Source organism: Salmo trutta, chromosome 16 (genome assembly GCF_901001165.1).
Source record: "Salmo trutta chromosome 16, fSalTru1.1, whole genome shotgun sequence".
Classification (NCBI taxonomy): Eukaryota; Metazoa; Chordata; class Actinopteri; order Salmoniformes; family Salmonidae; genus Salmo; species Salmo trutta.
The window spans coordinates 16,586,658-16,611,551 of record NC_042972.1 but is presented as its reverse complement, the minus strand read 5'-3'; the positions used below and the strand labels follow the sequence as shown (position 1 = coordinate 16,611,551).

The 24,894-nt window shown below is 44.6% G+C and overlaps 1 protein-coding gene and 1 long non-coding RNA gene across 5 annotated transcripts in view; both read right to left on the bottom strand.

Moving 5' to 3' along the window:
• LOC115150182 (plexin-A1) overlaps nucleotides 1-24,894 on the bottom strand; it is a 364,140-nt gene that overhangs the window by 126,437 nt on the left and 212,809 nt on the right. For 3 of the 4 annotated variants that reach the window (XM_029693188.1, XM_029693186.1, XM_029693187.1), the window contains exon 10: nucleotides 18,090-18,290. In XM_029693188.1, coding sequence (XP_029549048.1) covers nucleotides 18,090-18,290 — 201 coding nt within the window. Of the gene's footprint in view, nucleotides 1-17,424; nucleotides 17,580-18,089; nucleotides 18,291-24,894 lie in introns of those variants that run through there. The other variant, XM_029693189.1, reaches the window with a different exon arrangement.
• LOC115150183 (uncharacterized) lies at nucleotides 16,557-16,902 on the bottom strand. Its single transcript, XR_003867063.1, has 2 exons — nucleotides 16,872-16,902; nucleotides 16,557-16,742 (listed from the first exon to the last, which is right to left on the bottom strand). It is a non-coding gene; the product is annotated as an uncharacterized LOC115150183 (long non-coding RNA).

Here is a 24,894-nt window from a genome sequence, read left to right as displayed (position 1 = left end):
AACCATCATGCACCTGTGGAACGGTCGTTAAGACACTAACAGTTTACAGACGGTAGGCAATTAAGGTCACAGTTATGAAAACTTAGGATACTAAAGAGGCCTTTCTACTGACTCTGAAAAACACCAAAAGAAAGATGCCCAGGGTCCCTGCTCATCTGCGTGAACGTGCCTTAGGCATGCTGCAAGGAGGCATGAGGACTGCAGATGTGGCCAGGGCAATAAATTGCAATGTCCGTACTGTGAGACGCCTAAGACAGCGCTACAAGGAGACAGGACGCACAGCTGATCGTCCTCATAGTGGCAAACCACGTGTAACAACACCTGCACAGGATCAGTACATCTGAACATCACACCTGCGGGACAGGTACAGGATGGCAACAACAACTGCCCAAGTTACACCAGGAATGCACAATCCCTCCATCAGTGCTCAGACTCTCCGCAATAGGCTGAGAAAGGCAGGACTGAGGGCTTGTAGACCTGTTGTAAGGCAGGTCCTCACCAGACATCACCGGCAACAATGTCGCCTGTGGGCATAAACCCACCGTCGCTGGACCACACAGGACTGGCAAAAAGTGGTCTTCACTGAAGAGTCGCAGTTTTGTCTCAACATGGGTGATGGTCGGATTCGTGTTTATCGTCGAAGGAATGAGCGTTACACCGAGGCCTGTACTCTGGAGTGGGAGGGTCCATCATGGTCTGGGATGGTGTGTCACAGCATCATCGGACTGAGCTTGTTGTCATTGCAGGCAATCTCAACGCTGTGCGCTACAGGGAAGACATCCTCCTCCCTCATGTGGTACCCTTCCTGCAGGCTCATACTGACATGACCCTCCAGCATGACAATGCCACCAGCCATACTGCTCGTTCTGTGCGTGATTTCCTGCAAGACAGGAATGTTACTGTTCTGCCATGGCCAGCGAAGAGCCCGGATCTCAATCCCATTGAGCACATCTGGGACCTGTTGGATCGGAGGGTGAGGGCTAGGGCCATTCTCCCAAGAAATGTACGGGAACTTGCAGGTGCCTTGGTGGAAGAGTGGGATAACATCTCACAGCAAGAACTGGCAAATCTGGTACAGTCCATGAGGAGGAGATGCACTGCAGTACTTAATGCAGCTGGTGGCCACACCAGATACTGACTGTTCTTTTGATTTTGACCCCCCCTTTGTTCAGGGAAACATTATTCCATTTCTGTTTGTCACATGTCTGTGGAACTTGTTCAGTTTATGTCTCAGTTGTTGCATCTTGTTATGTTCATACAAATGTTTACACATGTTAAGATTGCTGAAAATAAACGCAGTTGACAGTGAGAGGACGTTTCTTTTTTTGCTGAGTTTAAATCTTTGGGCTTCCACCAAACCTGCACACCGTTTTTGGGATTTGATTATATCTATAGTGTTGTCTATCACTTCTTTTCTTTGGTGCAAATGAATTAAACAAAAAATAAATGTATATACTTAAAAGGATATGCATATGTATTGAGGGCACAGGCACATGAGTGAAAACACACAGGCAGATAAGAGAGACAGATAAACATATTGACGCTATGTTTAGCGGAGATCTGTGTAAAGTGATGCAGAAGGGCTGCAGGTGGTTAGAGCGTTGGGCCAGTAACCGAAAGGTTGCTGGATCGAATCCCAGAGCTGACAAGTTACAAATATGTCATTCTGCCCCTGAACAAAGCAGTTAACCCACTGTTCCCCGGTAGGCCGTCAATATAAATAAGAATTTGTTCTTAGTTAAATAAAGTTTAAATAAATACAAATTATCTCCCTCTACCCACCCTTATCTCCCTCATCTACCCATCCTTCACTCCATCCCCTTCTCCCACTATCCAACCTCATCTCCCTACCTCCATCCACCCTTCTTTCACTCTACACTCCCCTACTCCCTCTATCCACCCTTGCCTCACTCCCCTACTCCCTCTCCCCACCTTTCTCTCACACCACCCTTTTCTCCCTCCCCTACTATATCTACCTACCCTTCTCTTCCTCCCCTACTCCCCTACCCTCCCAACTCTCTCTACCCTCGCTTCTCTCCCTCTATCCACCCTAGTCTCCTTCTCCTCCCTCCACCCACCCTTCTCTCCCTCCCCTACACTCTCTACCCACCCTTCTCTCCCTCCCCACCCTTCTCTCACTACCCACCCTTCTCTCCCTCTACCCACCCTTCTCTCCCTCCCCGACTCTCTCTACCTACCCACCCTTCTCTCCCTCTACCCAGCCTTCTCTCCCTCCTCTACTCCCTCTACCTACCCACCCTTCTCTCCCTCTACCCAGCCTTCTCTCCCTCCTCTACTCCCTCTACCTACCCACCCTTCTCTCCCTCCCCTACACTCTCTACCCACCCTTCTCTCCCTCCCCACCCTTCTCTCACTACCCACCCTTCTCTCCCTGTACCCACCCTTCTCTCCCTCCCCGACTCTCTCAACCCACCCTTCTCTCCCTCTACCCACCCTTCTCTTCCTCCTCTACCCACCCTTCTCCCCCTCTACCTAACCTTCTCCCCCTCCCCTACTCCCTCTACCTACCCAACCTTCTCTCCCTCCCCTACTCACTCTACCTACCCACACACCCTTCTCTTCCTCTACCCACCCTTTTCTCCATCCCCTACTCCCTCTACCCACCATTTTCTCCCACCCCTACTCCCTCTACCCACCCTTCACTCCCTCCCCTACTCCCTCTACCTACCCACCCGTCTCTCCCTCTACCCACCCTTCTCTCCCTCCCCTACTCCCTCTACCTACCCACCCTTCTCTCCCTCTACCCACCCTTCTCTCCCTCCCCTACACCCTCTACCTACCATTTTCTCCCTCCCCTACTCCCTCTACCCACCCTTCTCTCCCCCCCTACTCCCTCTACCTACCCACCCGTCTCTCCCTCCACCCACCCTTCTCTCCCTGCCCAACTCCCTCGACCCACCCTTCTCTCCCTCCCCTCCCCTACTCCCTCTACCTACCCACCCTTCTCTCCCTCCCCTACTCACTCTACCTACCCACACACCCTTCTCTTCCTCTACCCACCCTTCTCTCCCTCCCCTACTCCCTCTACCTACCCACCCGTCTCTCCCTCTACCCACCCTTCTCTCCCTGCCCAACTCCATCTACCCACCCTTCTCTCCCTCCCCTACTCCCTCTACCTACCCACCCTTCTCTCCCTCTACCCACCCTTCTCTCCCTCCCCTACACCCTCTACCTACCCAACCTTCTCTCCCTCCCCTACTCACTCTACCTACCCACACACCCTTCTCTTCCTCTACCCACCCTTTTCTCCATCCCCTACTCCCTCTACCCACCATTTTCTCCCTCCCCTACTCCCTCTACCCACCCTTCTCTCCCCCCCTACTCCCTCTACCTACCCACCCGTCTCTCCCTCCACCCACCCTTCTCTCCCTGCCCAACTCCCTCGACCCACCCTTCTCTCCCTCCCCTACTCCCTCTACCTACCCACCCACCCTTCTCTTCCTCTACCCACCCTTTTCTCCCTCCCCCACTCCCTCTATACACCCTTGTCTCCCTCTACCCACCATTCTCTCACTCCCCTACTCTCTCCCCATCCTCCACTCACCCTTCTCTTCCTCACCTACTCCCTCTCCCCTTCTACCCACCCTTTCTCTCTCTCTACACACCCTTCTCCCCCTCCTCTACTCCCTCTACCCACCATTCTCTTCCTCCCCTACTCCCTCTACCCACCCTTCTCTCCCTCCCCTTCTACCCACCCTTCTCTCCCTCCCCTACTCCCTCTACCCACCCTTCTCTCCCTCCCTAACTCCCTCTATCCACCCTCCTCTCCTCCCTCTATCCACCCTCCTTTCCCTCCCCTACTCCCTCTACCCACCCTTCTCTCCCTCCCCTACCCCCCCTACTCCCTCTACCCACCCTTCTCCTCTCCCCTTCTCTCCCTCCCCTACTCCCTCTACCCACCCTTCTCACCATATGCTTACCCCATCTCTTTCCCTATCCTTCTTCCCTCCATGTCCTCCTCTCCATCTATCGCCGACTCCTCTGTTAGTCTCATTTTCTTGCCCTGCTTCCCCCTTTTCACGGGGTGTGTGTGTGTCTACACTCACACACACACACACACACACACACACACACACACAAACGAAGATCCACCGTCAAACCAGATTAGTTTGTCCCCCCCCTCCCCCTGTTAGTTTTTCCTGACTTTCCATCCCTCTTTCTCGCCTCTCCTTCTATCCCTCTCTGGGGAATGTACAGCAATATTGACTGTATTTGCACACAAGCAAAAGGGCTGGAACACTGGACTGTGGGCTGGAATACTGAACTGTGTCAATGTCTGGGATGGTTAAGCCACTAAACTGCTCCACAAAGTCCTCAAAGTATTGTGAAATATAAAGTAATGGATCAATCTTCAATGGACAATATATCTGTTTCACCGAGGAGCAAGGGAATATTTAGTCAGAACAATGACCAGCAAACCTAACATATATTTTTTATATATATATATATATTTTTTTTTTTATTTCACCTTTATTTAACCAGGTAAGCAAGTTGAGAACAACTTCTCATTTACAACTGCGACCTGGCCAAGATAAAGCAAAGCAGTGCAACAAACAACAACACAGCGTTACACACGGAATAAACAAGCATACAGTCAATAACACAATAGAAAAAAAAGAAAGTATGTGTGTGCAAATGGCATGAGGAGGTAAGGCAATAAATAGGCCCTAGTAGCGAAGTAATTACAGTAATTACAGCAAATTAACACTGGAGTGATAGACATAGAAGCGCCAAAGGACAGATACATAACCCCATAACCAGATACCAACAGCCAATACTGTACGAGGCAAGTATAGATATCATCCTATCACGTCATTATTTATCTTCAGCGTGCATTGACCGCTTCCTGTGACTATGCAAAAGGGTCAGTGTACAAGGGAACAGTATCCATCACTCGGACCACAGATAGGAGCCATGCTGATAATATGACTCCTTCAGACCGAAGAAGTGTCTTCTTTACTTTACTGATGCACACATCCTTGAGATCCTGGTCATTCCTTGCACACCGTTCACTTCTCTTCTCCCTTGCTCCAAAACACAATCCATCTGTCCAGAATCATGGGCTGAACTCCTATTAGGTTGACTCTATGGGCTAAACTCCTATTAGGTTGACGCTATGGGCTAAACTCCTATTAGGTTGACTCTATGGGCTAAACTCCTATTAGGTTGACTCTATGGGCTAAACTCCTATTAGGTTGACTCTATGGGCTAAACTCCTATTAGGTTGACTCTATGGGCTAAACTCCTATTAGGTTGACTCTATGGGCTAAACTCCTATTAGGTTAACTCTATGGGCTAAACTCCTATTCTGTTAACTCTATGGGCTAAACTCCAATTAGGTTAACTCTATGGGCTAAACTCCTATTAGGTTAACTCTATGGGCTAAACTCCTATTAGGTTAACTCTATGGGCTAAACTCCTATTTGGTTAACTCTATGGGCTAAAATCATAGGTTAACACTATTGGATAAACTCCTAGGTTAACCTGTTGGGGATAGGGGGCAGTATTTGCACGGCCGGATAAAAAACGTACCCGATTTAATCTGGTTACTACTCCTGCCCAGTTACTAGAATATGCATATAATTATTGGCTTTGGATAGAAAACACCCTAAAGTTTCTAAAACTGTTTGAATGGTGTCTGTGAGTATAACAGAACTCCTATGGCAGGCAAAAACCTGAGAAGATTTTATGCAGGAAGTGGCCTGTCTGACAAGGTGTTGTTGTTCTTGCTTCTGTTTATTGAAGAGTCAGGATCTTAGCTGTAACGTGACACTTCCTACGGCTCCACTAGGCTCTCAGAGCCCGGGAAAAACCTGAACGATGACGAGGCAGCCTCAGGCTGAAACACATAATCGCCTTTGCCAAGTGGCCGATCAGAGGACGAAGGGCTTAGGCGCGTGCTCGATTCGACCTTGTGCTGTATTTTCTTTCGGCTGTTTACCTAATTGCAGATTCCCGGTCGGAATATTATCGCTTTTTTATGAGAAAAATTGCATAAAAATTGATTTTAAACAGCGGTTGACATGCTTCGAAGTACGGTAATGAAATATTTAGAAATCTTTTGTCACGAAATGCGCCGTGCGCGTGACCGTTATTTACCATTGGGATAGTGTCTAGAACGCACAAACAAAATGTCGCTGTTGGAACATAACTATGGATTATTTTGGACCAAACCAACATTTGTTATTGAAGTAGAAGTCCTGGGAGTGCATTCTGACGAAGAACAGGAAAGGTAATCAAACTTTTCTAATAGTAAATCGGAGTTTGGTGAAGGCTAAACTTGCTGGGTGTCTAAATAGCTAGCCCTGTGATGCCGGGCTATCTACTTAGAATATTGCAAAATGTGCTTTCACCGAAAAGCTATTTTAAAATCGGACATATCGAGTGCATAGAGGAGTAATGTATCTATAATTCTTAAAATAATTGTTATGCTTTTTGTGAACATTTATCGTGAGTAATTTAGTAAATTGTTAGTAAATTCGGCGGAAGTTTGCGGGGGGTATGCTAGTTCTGAACGTCACATGCTAATGTAAAAAGCTGGTTTTTGATATAAATATGAACTTGATTGAACAAAACATGCATGTATTGTATAACATAATGTCCTAGGTGTGTCATCTGATGAAGATCATCAAAGGTTAGTGCTGCATTTAGCTGTCTTCTGGGTTTTTGTGACATTATATGCTAGCTTGAAAAATGGGTGTCTGATTATTTCTGGCTGGGTACTCTGCTGACATAATCTAATGTTTTGCTTTCGTTGTAAAGCCTTTTTGAAATCGGACAGTGTGGTTAGATTAACGAGAGTCTTGTCTTTAAATAGCAGTAAAATAGTCATATGTTTGAGAAATTGAAGTAATAGCATTTCAAAGGTATTTGAAAATCGCGCCACAGGATTCAACTGGCTGTTACGTAGGTGGGACGAATTCGTCCCGCCGGTCCTAGAGAAGTTACGTCTATGGGCAACTGGATCCTGGACTTCCTGACGGGCCGCCCCCAGGTGGTAAGGGTAGGAAACAACAAATCCGCCACACTGATCCTCAACACGGGGGCCCCTCAGGGGTGTGTTCTCAGTCCCCTCCTGTACTCCCTGTTCACTCATGACTGCACAACCAGGCACGACTCCAACACCATCATTAAGTTTGCTGATGACACAACAGTGTTAGGCTTGATCACCGACAAAAATGAGACAGCCTATAGGGAGGATGTTAGAGACCTGATCGTGTGGTGCCAGATTAACAACTTCTCCTTCAACGTGACCAAGACAAAGGAGATGATTGTGGACTACAGGAAAAAGAGGACCGAGCATGCCCCCATTCTCATCGACTGGGCTGTAGTGGAGCAGGTTGAGAGCTTCAAGTTCCTTGGCGTCCACATCACCAACAAACTAACATGGTCCAAGCACACCAAAACAGTCGTGAAGAGGGCACAACAAAACCTATTCCCCCTCAGGAGACTGAAAAGATTTGGCATGGGTCCTCAGATCCTCACAAGGTTTTACAGCTGCACCATTGAGAGGATCCTGACGGGTTGCATCATTGCCTGGTATGGCAACTGCATGGCCTCCAACCGCAAGGCACTACAGAGGGTAGTGCACACCCCCCAGTACCCCCCCCCCCCACACTGTTCCTACTCTCTGTTATTATCATCTATGCATAGTCACTTTAATAACTCTACCTACATGTACATATTATCTCAATTACCTCGACACCGACGCCCCCGCAAATTGACTCTGTACCGATACCCCTTGTATATAGCCCTGCTATTGTTATTTACTGCTGCTCTTTAATTATTTGTTATTCTTATCTGTCATTTTTTGGGGGGGGATTTTCTTAAAACTGAATTGTTAGTTAAGGGATTGTAAGTATTTCACTGTAAGGTCTAAACCTGTTGTATTCGGCACATGTGACAAATAAAATTATATTTGATTTGAAGTCTATGGGCTAAACTCATAGGTTAAGTCTATGGGCTAAACTCATAGGTTAAGTCTATGGGCTAAACACATAAGTTAGGTCTATAGGCTAAACTCATAGGTTAACTCTATGGGCTAAACTCAACTTAACATCTGCACGTTTACTCTACTGATCAGCTGGACATCGCAAAATCCTCTCATTCCACACACACTATCATAACAACACCAGTTAGCAGTCAAAACGAGTCCATTTTCTAACAGCTAACTGCTGATTAGCCTACTAGCACATCTTCCCTTCAGCCCTCATGTGGAGAAATACTGCTTTAGCCTTGCCTGAGTCAGCTGCTGCTGATTAGCGCTGGCTGCTACAGTAAACATACAGTCAATGAAGAGCCCTCCTTGGAGAGACAGCACTGTCACTGGCTAATTAGACTCCCTTCAGAAACACTGGGGGTTGCTGCTGCGCGTGGGTGCTAATGAGTAGCTGTCGATTGAAACAGCCTAGCATTTGAGTGCTAATGCTACGCTAGGAGGGGCTACACTAACTGTCAAATACACAAGCATTGCTAAATGCTAATCATATGGGCAACATGGCAAAGCTCGCGGTCCTGTTGGACATGTTACATGCTATGTGTACATGTGTTCAGCATACTGAATGAACATACGCTACATGTCTCTATCGTGTAGCTGTAGCGTGTATTGACATGCATTTGCAGTTGTTCGAAGCTAATAAGTTAGATTTTTTGAAGGCGTTCCGGGTTGCTGTCGTGCTTTTCATTTGCAACATCAAATCAAATTTTATTGGTCACATGGTTAGCAGATGTTAATGCGAGTGAGGCGAAATGCTTGTGCTTCTAGTTCCGACAGTGCAGTAATATCTAACAAGTAATCTAACAAATTCACCATGACTACCATATACACACAAATGTAAAGGGATGAATAAGAATATGTACATATAAATACATGGATGAGCGATGGCCGTGCGGCATAGGCAAGATGCAGTAGATGGTATAGAATACACTATATACATATGAGATGAGTAATGTAGGATACGTAGACATTATTAAAGTGGCATTATTTAAAGTGACTAGTGACAGCAGGTAGCCTAGTGGTTAGAGTGTTGGGCCATTAACCGAAAGGTTGCTAGATCGAATCCCCGAGCTGACAAGGTAAAAATCTGTCGTTCTGCCCCAAACAAGGCAGTTAACCCACTGTTCCTAGGCCATCATTGTAAATAAGAATTTGTTCTTAACTTTTTAGTGACGGATGAATGACGTGCCCAAAGTAAACTGCCTGTTACTCAGGCCCAGAAGCTAGGATATGCATATACTTGGTAGAATTGGATAGAAAACACTCTGTCGTTTCTAGAACTGTTAAAATAATGTCTGTGAGTATAACATAACTGATATGGCAGGCAAAAACCAGAGGAAAATCCATCCAGGAAGTGGGATTTCTTTTGATGTGAGTGGTTTTCCATTGAATGCCTATTGACTATGTAATTGGTTAGGGCCCCGATTGCAGTTACTATGGCTTCCACTAGATGTCAACAGTCTTTAGACATCGTTTCAGAATTGTTTTCTGAAAAATGACGAAGAAAAATACCTTTTGGTTAGGGGACTGGGGAAGCATGCAGTAGTGGTTTGCGTGCGTGACTGTGTGTGTGTCCTTTGTTCTTTTTCCTTTCTATTGAATACGCTATTGTCCGGTTGAAATATTATCGATTATTTAGATAATTGACACCCTGAGGATTAGTTATAAACATCGTTTGACATGTTTCGACAAACATTACCGGTACTATTAGGATGTATTCGTCTGCATGTTTTGACCGCCTTCGAGCCAGTGGATTACTGAACAAAACGCGCCAACATAACTGAGTCTTTGGGATATAAAGAGGGACTTAATCGAACAAAACTACAATGTATTATGTAACTGGGACCCTTCTGATTGCAACCAGATGAAGATCTTCAAAGGTAACTGATTAATTTTATTGCTATTTCTGACTTTCGTGACTCATCTGCTTGGTTGGAAAATGTTTGTATGCTTTCGTGTGCGGGGCGCTGTCCTCAGATAATCACGTTATGCTTTCGCCGTAAAACCTTTTTGAAATCTGACAAAGTGGCTGGATTAACAAGAAGTTCATCTTTTAATCGATGTAAAACACTTGTTTTTTCATGAATGTTTATTATTACTATTTCTGTAATTTGAATTTGGTGCTCTACAATTTCACCGGTAGTTGCTGCGCCAAAGAAGTTTAACTGACTTGCCTAGTTAAATAAAGGTTAAATAAATACAAAAACTTTATTAAATCCATTCATTACATTTATTAAAGTGGCCAGAGATTTGGGTCTGTATGTTGGCAGCAGTCACTTTATGTTAGTTATGGCTGTTTAACAGTCTGATGGCCATGAGATAGAAGCTGTTTTTTCAGTCTCCCGGTCCCAGCTTTGATGCACCTGTACTGACCTCACCTTCTGGATGATAGCGGGATGAACAGGCAGTGGCTCGTGTGGTTGTTGTCCTTGATGATCTTTTTGGCCTTCCAGTGGCATTGGGTGCTGTAGATGTCCTGGAGGGCAGGTAGTTTACCCCCGGTGATGCGTTGTGCAGACCACACTACCCTCTGGAGAGCCTTGCGGTTGTGGGCGGAGCAGTTGCCGTACCAGGCGGTGACACAGCCCGACAGGATGCTCTCGATTGGGCATCTGTAAAAGTTTGTGAGTGTTTTAGGTGACAAGCCACATTTCTTCAGCCTCCTGAGGTTGAAGAGGCTGTTGCGCCTTCTTCACCATGCTGTTTGTGTGGGTGGACCGTTTCAGTTTGTCCGTGATGTGTACGCCAAGAAACTTAAAACTTTCCACCTGCTCCACTACTGTCTCGTCGATGTGGATGGGGGGATGCTCCTTCTGCTGTTTCTTGAAGTCCAAGATCATCTCTTTTGTTTTGTTGAAATTGTTGAAGTTATTTTCTTAAAACACTCCGAGGGCCCTCAACTCCTCCCTGTAGGCCGTCTCGTCATTGTTGGTAATCAAGCCTACCACTCTAGAGTTGTCTGCAAACTTGATGATTGAGTTGGAGGCATGCATGGCCACGCAGCCATGGGTGACCAGGGAGTACAGGGGAGGGCTGAGAACCCACCCTTGTGGGGCCCCAGTGTTGAGGATCAGCGGGGTGAAGTTGTTTCCTACCCTCAGCACCTGGGGTCGGCCCGTCAGAAAGTCCAGGACCCAGTTTCACAGGGTGGTGTTGAGACCCAGTGTCTCGAGCTTAATGACGAGTTTGGAGGGTGCTATGGTGTTAAATGCTGAGCTGTAGTCAATGAACAGCATTCTTACATAGGTATTCATCTTGTCCAGATGGGATAGGGCAGTGTGCAGTGTGATGGCGATTGAGTCGTCTGTGGACCTATTGGGGCGGTAAGCAAATTGGAGTGGGTCTAGGGTATCAGGTATGGTGAAGGTGATATGATCCTTGACTAGTTTCTCAAAGCACTTCATGATGACAGAAGTGAGTGCTACGGGCCGATAGTCATTTAGTTCAGTTAGCTTAGCTTTCTTGGGAAAAGGAACAATGGTGGCCATCTTGAAGCATGTGGGCACAGCAGACTGGGATAGGGATTGTCCGTAAACACACCAGCCAGCTGGTCTGCACATGCTCTGAGGACGCGGCTAGGGATGCCGTCTGGGCTGGCAGCCTTGCGAGGGTTAACACGTTTAAATGTTTTACTCACGTTGGCGATGGTGAAGGAGAGCCCACAGGCTTTGGTAGTGGGCTATGTCAGTGCCACTGTATTGTCCTCAAAGCGAGCAAAGAGTTGTTTAATTTGTCTGGGAGCAAGACGTCAATGTCCGCGACTGGGCTGGTTTTCTTTTTGTACTCCGTGATTGACTGTAGATCCTGCCACATACGTCACGTGTTTGAGCTATTGAATTGCGACTCCATTTTTCCTCTATACTGATGCTTGTTTGATTGCCTTCCGGAGGGAATAGCTACACTGTTTTTATTCGATCATGTTTCCAGTCGCCTTGACATGATTCAAAGCGGTGGTTCGCGCTTTCATTTTTGCGTGAATGCTGCCATCAATCCACGGTTTCTGGTTAGGGAAGGTTTTAATAGTCACAGCGGGTACAACATCACCGATGCACTTGCTAATAAACCGCTCACCGAGTCAGCGTATACGACAATGTTGCTGTCTGAGGCTACCCGAACATATCCCAGTCCACATGATCGAAGCAATCTTGAAGTGTGGAATCCGATTGGTCAGACCAGTGTTGGATAGACCTGAGCACGGGCGTTTCCTGTTTTAGTTTCTGTCTTTAGGCTTGGTCAGATTTGCCGAAGGGAGGGCGGGGGAGGGCTTTGTATGCATCGCGGAAGTTAGAGTTGCAATGGTCCAGAATGATGCCAGCTCGTGTCGCGCATTCAATATGCTGATAGAATTAAGGAAGCCTTGTTCTCAGATAAGCTTTGTTAAAATCACCAGCTACAATAAATGCAACCTCAGGATATCTGGTTTCCAGTTTACATATAGTCCAGTAAAGTTGCGGTCGGCATTTGATTGTAAGGAATTCTAGGTCAGGTGAACAAAAGGACTTGAGCCATGTTTCCGTGAAACAGAGAATGTTACAATCTCTGATGTCTCTCTGGAAGGCAACTCGTGCCCTAATTTCTTCCACCTTGTTGTCTAGAGATTGGACATTGGCGAGTAATATGCTCGGAAGCGGTGGATGATGTGCTCGCCTTCTAAGTCTAACCAGTAGGTCGCTCCGTCTGCCTCTCCTGCAGCCACCGCGTTGTTTTGGGTCGCCCTCTGGGATAAGATCCCATGACCAGGGTGGGAACAGGAACATGGCTGAAGTTTCAAGTATGGGGGGGGGCACCATTTGACAGGATATACAGACAGGTGTGACACGGCTAATCCAAATATAAATAAATATTTCATGGAGGTCATAGTTGGTGAGACACATGTCTCCCTCCCCCTTGTCCCCCTAGTGAGGACGACCAGCCTAGCACCCTGCCTATGCCCCAACCTCTCCCAATGAGACAGACATAAGAGGGTGGGAGGAGGTTAAAAGAGAAGGAGAGTTGAAGATGAGAGAGGACGGAGACAGACAAAGAGAGAGAGCTCTATTAAAAAAGAACAAACAGCAAAAACATAAACATGATCAAATTCAAATCTTAGAATTAACTATCAAAGACGACAAGAATCCACTGGATTCTCCAATTACATTGAATGAACTACAGGACAAAATACAAACCCTCCAACCCAAAAAGGCCTGTGGGGATGATGGTATCCCAAATTAAATGATAAAATATACAGACCACAAATTACAATTGGCTAAACTTAAACTATTTAACATCATCCCCAATATTTGGAACCAAGGACTGATCACCCCAATCCACAAAAGTGGAAACAAATTTGACCCCAATAACTACCGTGGGATATGCGTCAACAACAACCTTGGAAAAATCCTCAGCATTATCATTAACAGCAGACTCGTACATTTCCTCAGCGAAAACAATGTACTGAGCAAATGTCAAATTGGCTTTTTACCAAATTACCGTACGACAGGCCACATATTCACCATGCACACCCTAATTGACAAACAAACAAACCAAAACAAAGGCTAAGTCTTCTCATGCTTTGTTGATTTCAAAAAAGTTTGACACAATTTGGAATGAGTGCCTGCTATACAAATTGATGGAAAGTGGTGTTGGGGGAAAAACAAACAACATTATAAAATCCATGTACACAAACAACACGTGTACGGTTAAAATTGGCAAAAAAAACACACATTTCTTTCCACAGGGCCAGGGGGTGAGACAGGGATGCAGCTTAAGCTACAACCTCTTCAACAAATATATCAACGAATTCTCGAGGGCACTAGAACAGTCTGCAGCCCTTGGCCTCACCCTACTAGAATCTGAAGTCAAATGTCTACTGATGACCTGGTGCTTTTGTTCCCAACCAAGGAGGGCCTACAGCAGCACCTAGATCTTCTGCACAGATTATGTCAGACCTGGGCCCTGACAGTAAATCAAAAATAATGGTGTTCCAAAAAATGTCCAGTTGCCAGGACCACGAATGCAAATTCCATCTAGACATTGTTGCCTTAAAGCACACAAAAAACTATACATACCTCGGCATAAACATCAGCGCCACAGGTAACTTCCACAAAGCTATGAACGATCTGAGAGACAAGGCAAGAAGGGCCTTCAATGCCATCAAAAGAACCATAAAATTCAACATACCAATTAGGATCTGCCTAAAAATACTTGAATCAGTTATAAAACTGGGTCTGCTCATCAACCAAGCATTCACAAAATGGTACAAACACCAAATTGTGACTGCATGCAAAATTCTGCAAAAATATCAACAAAAATACCAAATAACACATGCAGAGCAGAATTAGTCAATACCTGCTAATTATCAAAATCCAGAAAAGATGTTAAATTCTACAACCATCTAAAAGGAAGTGATTCCCAAACATTCCATAACAAAGACATCACCTACAGAGAAATTAAGCTGGAGAAGAGCCCCCTAAGCAAGATGGTCCTGGGGCTCTGTTCACAAACACAAACAGACCCCACAGAGCACCAGGACAGCAACACAATTAGACCCAACCAAATCATGAGAAAACAAAAAGATAATTACTTGACACATTAGAAATCATTTACAAAAAAACAGAGCAAACTAGAATGCTATTTGACCCTAAATAGAGAGTACACAGTGCCAGAATACCTGGCCACTGTGACTGACCCAAAATTAAGGAAATCTTTGACTATGTACAGACTGAGCATAGCCTTTTGTACATGGCTCTCAAGAAAAGACAGGCTATGTGCACACTTCCCACAAAATGAGGTGTAAACTGAGCTGCATGTCCTAACCTCCTGGCAAATGTATGATCATCTTAGAGACACATATTTCCCTCAGATTACACAGACCCACAAATAATTCGGGAAAAAAATCTAATTTTGATAAACTCCCATATCAATTGGGTGAAATACCACAGTGTGCCATCACAGCAACAAGATTTGTGACCTATTGCCACAAGAAAAAGTGCAACCAATGAAGAACATACACCATTGTAAAAGCAACCCATTTTTATACTTAATTATTTCCCCTTCTGCACTTTATTTGCACATAATATGAAACTTGAAATGTCTTTATTCTTTCAGAACTTTTGTGAGTGTAATGTTTACTGTTCTTTTTTTGTATAATTTATTGCACTTTTGTTTATTATCTATTTCACTTGTTTTGGCAACATAAACATGTGTTTCCCATAACAATAAAGACTCTTAAATTGAAATTGACAGACAGACAGACAGACAGACAGACAGACAGACAGACAGACAGACAGACAGACAGACAGACAGACAGACAGACAGACAGACAGACAGACAGACAGACAGAGAGACAGAAAGAGAGAGAGACAGAAAGAGAGAGAGACAGAAAGAGAGAGAGACAGAAAGAGAGAGAGACAGAAAGAGAGAGAGAGAGACAGAAAGAGAGAGAGACAGAAAGAGAGAGAGACAGAAAGAGAGACAGAGACAGAAAGAGAGACAGAGACAGAAAGAGAGACAGAGACAGAAAGAGAGACAGAGAGAGAGCTTCAGAGATGACAGGCTTCCTCGCCACATTTTCAGCCTCAGTGAATCGCAGCACCACTTATCACACACACACACACACACACACACACACACACACACACACACACACACACACACACACACATTTCCTCATTTGCAACTCTAATCCTCTAACTGACAGATGGGCCCATGCATGTGCACACCAAACAACCCAAATATCCTTCCAACACACCCTTCAGCAGGCCCTCTACTTGTGCTCACGCTTATTCTCCGCATGCCTACAAACTAAACTCTGGCCAAACTCCCTAGACATGACCACTGGTCAAAAAACAGGTGTGTTACTGCTGGGAAAATAGAAACACTGACCATATTCCTTCTAGTCATGAGCACTGGTAATGAAACCAATCAGCAAGCATTTGGCTAATTACATCAGGTGTGTTAGTGATGGGCTGGAACAAAAACCTGCACCAGTCATAAGTGTATCAGAGTGTTAACTCCCCAAGGTCTTCTGGAACTCGATCTAATTGGCTAGTCCAGGGGTCGGCAACCCAAAATGTTGAAAGAGCCATATTGGACCAAAAAAACAAAAAACTAATCTGTCTGGAGCCGCAAAAAATTAAGCCTTATATAAGCCTTATAATGAAGGCAACACATGCTGTAAGTGTTTATATTAGCCTACTATCAAAATGATAAATAGGCTACAAATACATAATGAGCATTCATGATTAAACGTTTATTTTACCTGCAGCGCATCCTGGAGAGAATGACGCACCATGTGACTACTCTGCTGTACGATGGTGCTTTAAGTTTAACTTCCACTATAATATTAATGTATTATGTTTCATTGCATTGATGAAATTATAGAAATACAATACAGAAATCAGATTTTTGATGTCATTTTTATTTTAGGATTCGAAAAAACAACAACAAAATGTGCAACGTGCATAATAGGCCTCCTGTAATTTCAGACCTCCCCATGGAAATAAAATGCAGTCCTTTTCAATCCTCAATAATACGATACAATCCTCTTCTCTTTTCCCCCTTATCTGGGCAACAGACAGAGTGCAATAAAACAGCAGCCTTTTGAAAAGGTAAAGTATATAAAATTAAAATAATACAGTTTAAGTTCGATTTCTGTGCATTATCCTCTTCTCTTTAGTTTTCTGCAAATGTGCAGCAGCTCCTCTTCTCTTTTGACACGCACAATACAATGCAGCCATCCTCGGACCTGAGCAACAAAACACAATAATATCCCTATGTGTCATTCCAAATATATACTGACAAAAATCAGAAATCACTTTATAAAAACAGCCACTTTGTTACTAAATATGTGCCTATGACAGGATTGTGTTCTTACCCGTTTAATGTGACTTCTGTTTTCTGACATCACTGGACAGCTTCTCAACATCGGGCATGTAAGATGTAACTTTAATCTTCACGCAGGACTGCAAGCTCTCATCTGTGAGGCGGGTGCGGTATTTGGATTTTATGTAGTTTATGTTTGAGAATATCTGCTCGCACAGGTATGTTGATCCAAAGATGGATAATACTGCAAATGCATATTTCTTCATGTTCCTATAACTGTCAGGAAGAATGGAAATGTCTTTCCACGTTACTCTTTTTGTTATTTGACAACTTCTCATTACAAAGCAAACATGTGTAACAGTGTAGGTTCCGTCCTTCTCTTTGCCCCAACCTGGGCTCGAACCAGGGACCCTCTGCACACATCAACAACTGACAACCACGAAGCATCGTTACCCATCGCGCCACAAAAGCCACGGCCCTTGCAACGCAAGGGGAAACCCGACTTCAAGTCTCAGAGCGAGTGACGTCACCGATTGAAATGCTATTAGCGCGGACCACCGCTAACTAACTAGCCATTTCACATCGGTTACACATGCAGGCAATCCTTCCGCATTGGCAATGAAAGCAAATGATTCGGTCCAAGAACTGTGGAATCCTCTGTTCTCCTCAGCTATCTTTCTCTTTTTCCCTTTGGGATCCATGGCCCATGACACACCCGCCGGTTTGTTTGCAACAGCCACCTGTCTGGCACTACGCCGAGCTGAAAGAAACGTGTGTCGCAGGCTATGACATAAATCTTCGTTGACAGAAATGTTGAAATTAAATATTTATTATACACATTTTTACAGCATTGGATAATAAATTATATTAAAACAAAAAATATATTCACACCATCTTTTTCCATTTTCATATTTTTGAAAAAGCTTCAGGGAGCCACTAGGGCAGCGCTAAAGAGCCGCATGCGGCTCTAGAGCCGCGGGTTGCCGACCCCCGGGCTAGTCTTTCCTTTTTTGAATGCGTTGTGTATGTGCTGGGCCGGAACAAAACCATGAAAGATAATTAACTCACCAAGGTCTTCTGAAACTCTATCTAATTGGCTAGTTTTGCTTTATTGAATGTGTTGTGTTAGTGCTGTGCCGGAACAAAATCATGAAAGATAATTAACTCACCAAGGTCTTCTGAAACTCTATCTAATTGGCTAGTTTTGCTTTATTGAATGTGTTGTGTTAGTGCTGTGCCGGAACAAAATCATGAGAGAGTGTTAACTCACCGAGGTCTTCTGACACTGGATGCTGGTACTGTTGAAGCGCAGTGCGGTGACGCTATGCTCCTCTCCCTGCACGTGGAACACACACTCGTAGTTCCTCTGGCCAGACTGGGGCTGGGGCAGGTTGCGGGCGGCCAGGGTGATTGGCTTGGTCACACCCACAGGGATGTAAATCTGGGTAGAGGGCAGGATCTGGGGACAGTCCTGGAGGGTGGATAGAGAGGTATGGAGAGAATAATCAGACAAATAAAGAGATTAAGAGAACAATATGTTTTCTCATGTATTGTTATGTCGTTTTAATGCTTTTATCTGATCCGGGGTCTTGATGGAGGGTGAGATGAAGGACTGGATGGATGAAGGGAGGGAGAGAGGTTTGGGTTACTTGGTTGTTCACAGACAATGTCAAGTAGTCTTTGTGACAGTATAATATCGGCTTATGACTTGACATGATACTCAAAAGAGTTGCATAAAAAAGAAAGGAAAGCCTAGAAAGCTCTGTGATAACATAGCGTTGTTTCATCCCAAAGACGGAACAAAGAGATTGAACTGCAGTTTAACCATGTGTGGACTCTATTGTCTGGTAATGAACTAGTGACAATGTTTGAAAAAGTCCATTCTGCAACATTCACCAGATATGAGACGTTGGCTTAGATCATCTGGAAACACTATATTGTCTTCTATTACTGTGGTGGAAAGCCTTGGGGGTCCAGAGAAAGTGTGTGTGTATATGTGTGTGTGTGTGTGTGTGTGTGTGTGTGTGTGTGTGGGGGGGGGGGACAAATTAAGTCAGTGCAGTGTTTATACCACACTTTGGCAAATGTGCATATATCATCAACGCCAACTCAATAGAACTTGGGAACGGTTGCACAACGTGATTGTTAGCGGGTGGAAAAGCCCCTGCTCTTCAGACCAATGCCATAGAACCAGTTCACTCAGTCATGTAAATGAAACAAAGTATGATGATTACACACATCTAACTGTAACACTGTCAACAACTGCAGATAAACATTTTACAAACAAATACTGTATGCTAAAGAAGTAAAACAAAAGTTGCAACTTTAAATCAGTTGCAGCATCAGTGATACTAGTCCCATACAACTTGACATAGTATCACCCCTCCCTCCCTCCCTCTCTCCCTCCCTCCCTTACAAAATCTGAGAACTACACCCTAAACCAGTGCCTGTCCTCTGGGACCTCCAGACATTACACAATTTTGTTGTAGCCCTGAACTAGCTCATCTGACTCAAGGAGTCAAGGGCTTCTGACGTAAAAAGGGCTTTATAAATACATTTGATTGATTGATAATTAGTTGACAAGTTGAACCCGGTGAGCTAGCAGTTCAAATACATGGAACGACTGGCAGTCCCTTGAGGAGAGGTTTGAGAAAGGCTGCCCTAAACATATCAGAAACGTACCAACACAACTTACACATATACCAGTACAGCACATATGCCTGAGGTGCAAGTATGCAGTAAGCAGTTCTGTTGTGCATTAGTGCAACAGTGTTCCCCCGGGTCCAACAGACAATGGTGTGTTTGTTAATTTGCTTATTAGCCTCCTCAAACATCTGAACCCGCTCCAACACTGAGCTCATAATGACTAGGGGATTACTACGGACAGAACACCAGCCTGCTGACAACACACTGACAATAATGAACTAGCAGGGAGGGAGGGAGGGAGGGAGAGGGAGGGAGCTAGAGAGGGAGGGAGGGAGAGAGAGCGGGAGGGAGGGCGATGGTGGAGGTAGGATGAAGAGGAAGAGGGAGTGTGAAGAAAAAGACAGAGGGGAAGATAGAAAAATATGGAGGAAGAGATGTAGGTAAAAGTGAGAGGAAATGGATCGGTGCCAAGGAGGAACAGGCAGCAATAGAAGGGGAGGGTAAAGAGGGAAAGAAAGCTAAAATATCGATACACAAAAATAGAGAGGGACGGCAGAGGATAGAGAGAAGGAAAGTGAGAAAAAGAGGAAAGCGAAAGCAAAAAGAGAGAAGGAGAAATGCATCCTCCCTCCACAGAAATGCATTCTGACTTGCCCTTCCCTGTATCAAAGTCAGAGAGATAGATCCGTTCACACCAACAACCGGCTCCGTTTCACATGCATCCCAAACCTTGAAAATATCCCAATTAATTAATTGCCTGCAGCCTTGGACAAGGATGGAAATTTGAGCAGGGCGCTAGATCAAGTTGTATAATGACGTTTTAAGTCTTGACTTCTGAAAATGAGAAAAGAGCATTGTTGAGAAATTTGGGGCTGTGAGCAGTCTAGGCGAAAACAACGTGACAGCGTTCTCCCACTCTCTAAGCACAAATTCAATAAAAAATCAACACGCCCTGCATTTTTATATTTTGGCTGTGTTTTGATATTGTGGGTCTTTTTTACAGCAAGATGAGGTTACATTTACATTCAGTGTATTAGTCTTGTATTTCATTGTAAATCCATAAAAATGTGACACGCCACCAGCCAAAACCAGGGAAGACAAAAAAAAGAAGTGATTTGCTATACAAAGGTCACATGATTACTATGTGAATAAGCAAAATACTAAAGGGCCTAAGACAGATCCCTGGGGAACCCCCATTGCAGTTTCCAGACAATGAGACTTTCTGATCATCACATATACACACTTTCCTTTAGCCTACATTTAGACTCATTCCACTTTCCATGACTGTCCCTGCCGGCAAATCTAAACAGCTCTCGGGAAAACAATTTGGATAATAAACAAACACCCACAGCTTGCTACAAAGTAAGCTTAAACACACCGCATGATTGGATTGGGCTAAACACAGACACGTGTGTGTGTGTGTGTGTGTGTGTGTGTGTGTGTGTGTGTGGTGTTTTTGGTGGAGTATATCCAAGTTTCCTACCCCCGCTATATGGCAGGCTTAAGGGGCCTTCCTCAAGCCCACTTGTTTGTTTTACTCAACTGCTGCCTTGGGGCTTCACCGCCTAAGGCTAACCAGGCAGCAAGAAGAGGGGCATTGTGGGATATGAAGTCCACATACAGTACATGGATTCACTTGAGTGCATATGACAAATCTGAAAAGACCCTAGTCAAACAAAGCCGGTTACCAGGAATTTCAGGGTCAAGGCAAAACACCATTTAGTTGTAGCCTTTGAATGTACATGCAGTTGACTTTCTTTTGGTTTAAAACTACAAATGCTTCATTAATAAGACATTCTAAACATTGCAATTCTTGCAGCACAAGACAAATGTCTAGTCTCACTCATAGACTGCCTTTTGCATTTTCATCCAACAGTTTGAAGCATGAAACAGATGACAGAAAGCTGTTATTTAAGGTCAAAGGTATTCAGAGATACCGTATATTCTCCTCTCCCATAAATTTGTATTCCCTCTGATACTTCAGTTGATATGTCTCGCCATGTCGGTGACGGAGGAAAAACAAGTGTCAGGTGGATAAGATCATCTGCACCTCACATATGAGAGCAAAACCCCTTTCAACACTAGCCAAGTGCATTTAATGAGATGACGATTAGAGAGCGTGTGTATATGTGAGTGAGCGTGAGTGTGTCTTTTATATAAATAAATAAAAGACAGTTCTGAGGCAAGAATCTGACAGGATATTAATAAATAAAGCTTAAAAAACATTGTGCACATGTAATGAAGCGACTGTCTGGACGTGGTAGGTTTTTAAGACCAATCCAATCCATAATTAATTAGCTCTCTGATGTGGTGGTATACAGCTAAGAAGGATGGGGGATTGAAATAACATGTTAAATAATGAAATAAGAGAGTCAAAAAGCTTTAGGAACAGACTGACACCTAAGTCATCAAAGTGGGGAGACTTGGGGACAATGTTAGGGGACACGAGGGAGCATGTGTTACGGGTTTGATATGGGGGAGTGTGTGTTAAGGGTTTGACAAGGGGAGGCGTGCGTTATGGCTTTGACAAGGGGAAGCGTGCGTTACGGCTTTGACAAGGGGAAGCGTGCGTTACGGCTTTGACAGAGGAAAAAGGAGGGTGACCCGGGGATGTTAGAATGTCACTGACTACCCCGTCTAAATCTCCTATGAGTGAGGGCGACATCTTGGCCCCTAAAAACTATCTCCCATGACATCATACTGCATCTTATGTCAGCCATTGAGAATAATTATATTATAATATATTATGTCAGCCATTGAGAATTATTACATGATAGTTAAATAAAGGTCAAATAAAAAAATTGCAAATAATAAAATTAAATAATAATAATATTATAAATAATATGTATTAATTTCACCTGTATTTAACCAGGTAGGCCTGTTGAGAACAAGTTCTCATTTACAACTGCGACCTGGCCAAGATAAAGCAAAGCAGTGCGACAAAACAACAAAGAGTTACACATAAACAAACGTACAGTCAATAACACAATAGAAAAATCTATGTACAGTGTGTGCAAATGTAGAAGAGTAAGGAAGTAAGGCAATAAATAGGCCATGGAGGTGAAATATTTACAATTTAGCATCAACACTGGAAAGACAGATGTGCAGATAATGATGTGCAGGTAGAGAATAGAGATACTGGAGTGCAAAAGAGCAAGAGGATAAGTAACAATACGGGGATGGGGTAGTTGGGTGGGCTATTTACAGATGGGCTGTGTACAGGTACAGTGATCAGTAAGCTGCTCTGACAGCTGATGCTTAAAGTTAGAGAGGGAGATATAAGACTCCAGCTTCAGAGATTGTTGCAATTCGTTCTAGTCATTGGCAGCAGAGAAGTCGAAGGAAAGGCAGCCAAAGGAAGTGTTGGCTTTGGGGGTAACCAGTGAAATATACCTGCTGGAGCGCGTGCTACGGGTGGGTGTTGCTATGGTGACCAGTGAGCTGAGATAAGGCAGGGATTTACCTAGCACAGACTTATAGATGACCTGGAGCCAGTGGGTTTGGCGACAAATATGTTAGTGTGTGCAAATGTAGAAGAGTAAGGAAGTAAGGCAATAAATAGGCCATGGAGGTGAGAGCATACAGGTCGCAGTGGTGGGTAATATATGGGGCTTTGGTGACAAAACGGATGGCACTGTGACAGACTACATCAAATTTGCTGAGTAGAGTGTTGGAGGCTATTTTGTAAATTACATTGCTGAAGTCCAGGATCGGTAGGATAGTCAGTTTAACGAGGGTATGTATGGCAGCATGAGTGAAGGAGGCTTTGTTGCGAAATAGGGAGCTGATTCTAGATTTAATTTTGGATTGGAGATGCTTAATGTGAGTCTGGAAGGAGAGTTTACAGTCTAGCCAGACACCTAGGTATTTATAGTTGTCCACATATTCTAAGTCAGAACCGTCCAGAGTAGTGATGCTAGTCGGGCGGGAAGGTACGGGCAGCAATCGGTTGAAGAGCATGCACTTAGTTTTACTTGCATTTAAAAGCAGTTGGAGGCCTCGGAAGGAGTGTTGTATGGCATTGAAGCTCGATTGGAGGTTTGTTAGCAGTGTCGAAAGAAGGGCTGGATGTATACAGAATGGTGTCGTCTGCGTAGAGGTGGATCAGAGAATCACCAGCAGCAAGAGCAACATCACTGATATATACAAAGAAAAGAGTCGGCCCGAGAATTGAACCCTGTGGCACTCCCATAGAGACTGCCAGAGGTCCGGACAACAGGCCCTCCAATTTGACACACTAAACTCTGTCTGAGAAGTAGTTGGTGAACCAGAAGAGGCAGTCATTTGAGAAGCCAAGGCTATTGGGTCTGCCGATAAGAATGCAACGATTGACAGAGTCAAAAGCTTTGGCCAGGTTGATGAAGACTGCTGCACAGTACTGTCTTTTATCGATGGCGGTGATGATCTAGTTTAGGACCTTGAGCGTGGCTGAGGTGCACCCATGACCAGCTCAGAAACCAGATTGCACAGCGGAGAAGGAACAGTGGGATTCGAATTGGTCGGTGATCTGTTTGTTAACTTGGCTATCGAAGATTTTAGAAAGGCAGGGCAGGATGGATATAGGTCTGTAACAGTTTGGGTCTAGAGTGTCTCCCCCTTTGAAGTGGGGGATGACCGCTTCAGATTACCAATCTTTGGGGATCTCAGACGATACGAAAGAGAGGTTGAATAGGCTAGTAATAGGGGTTGCAACAATTTAGCCGGATCATTTTAAAAAGAGAGGGTCCAGATTGTCTAGCCCAGCTGATTTGTAGGGATCCAGATTTTGCAGCTCATCAGCTGTCTGAATTTGGATGAAGGAGAAGCAGGGGGGGGCTTGGTAAAGTTGCTGCAAGGGGGTGATGAGATGTTGGCCGGGGTAGGGGTAGCCAGGTGGAAAGCATGGCCAGCCGTAGAAAAACGCTTATTGAAATTATCGATTATCGTAGTTTTATCAGTGGTGACAATGTTTCCTACCCTCAGTGCAGTGGACAGCTGGGAGGAGGTGCTCTTATTCTCCATGGACTTTACAGTGCTCCAAAACTGTTTGGAATTGGTGCTACAGGATGCAAATGTCTGTTTGAAAAAGCTAGTCTTAGCTTTCCTAACTGACTGAGTGTAAGAGCGTCTGCTAAATGACGTAAATGTAAAAAGACAGGCTATATACAGTAGAGAGGCTATAAAAGTAGCGAGGCAACATACAGACACCGGATAGTCAGGCTGATTGAGGTAGTATGTATATATGATGAACAGAGAGTAGCAGTAGCATAAAACAGGGGTAGGCGGGTGGTGGGTGGGACACAATGCAGATAGCCCGGTTAGCCAATGTGCGGGAGCACTGGTTGGTCGGCCCAATTGAGGTAGTATGTACATGAATGTATAGTTAAAGTGACTCTGCATATATGATAAATAGAGAGTAGCAGCAGCGTAAAAAGAGGGGTTGGGGGGGG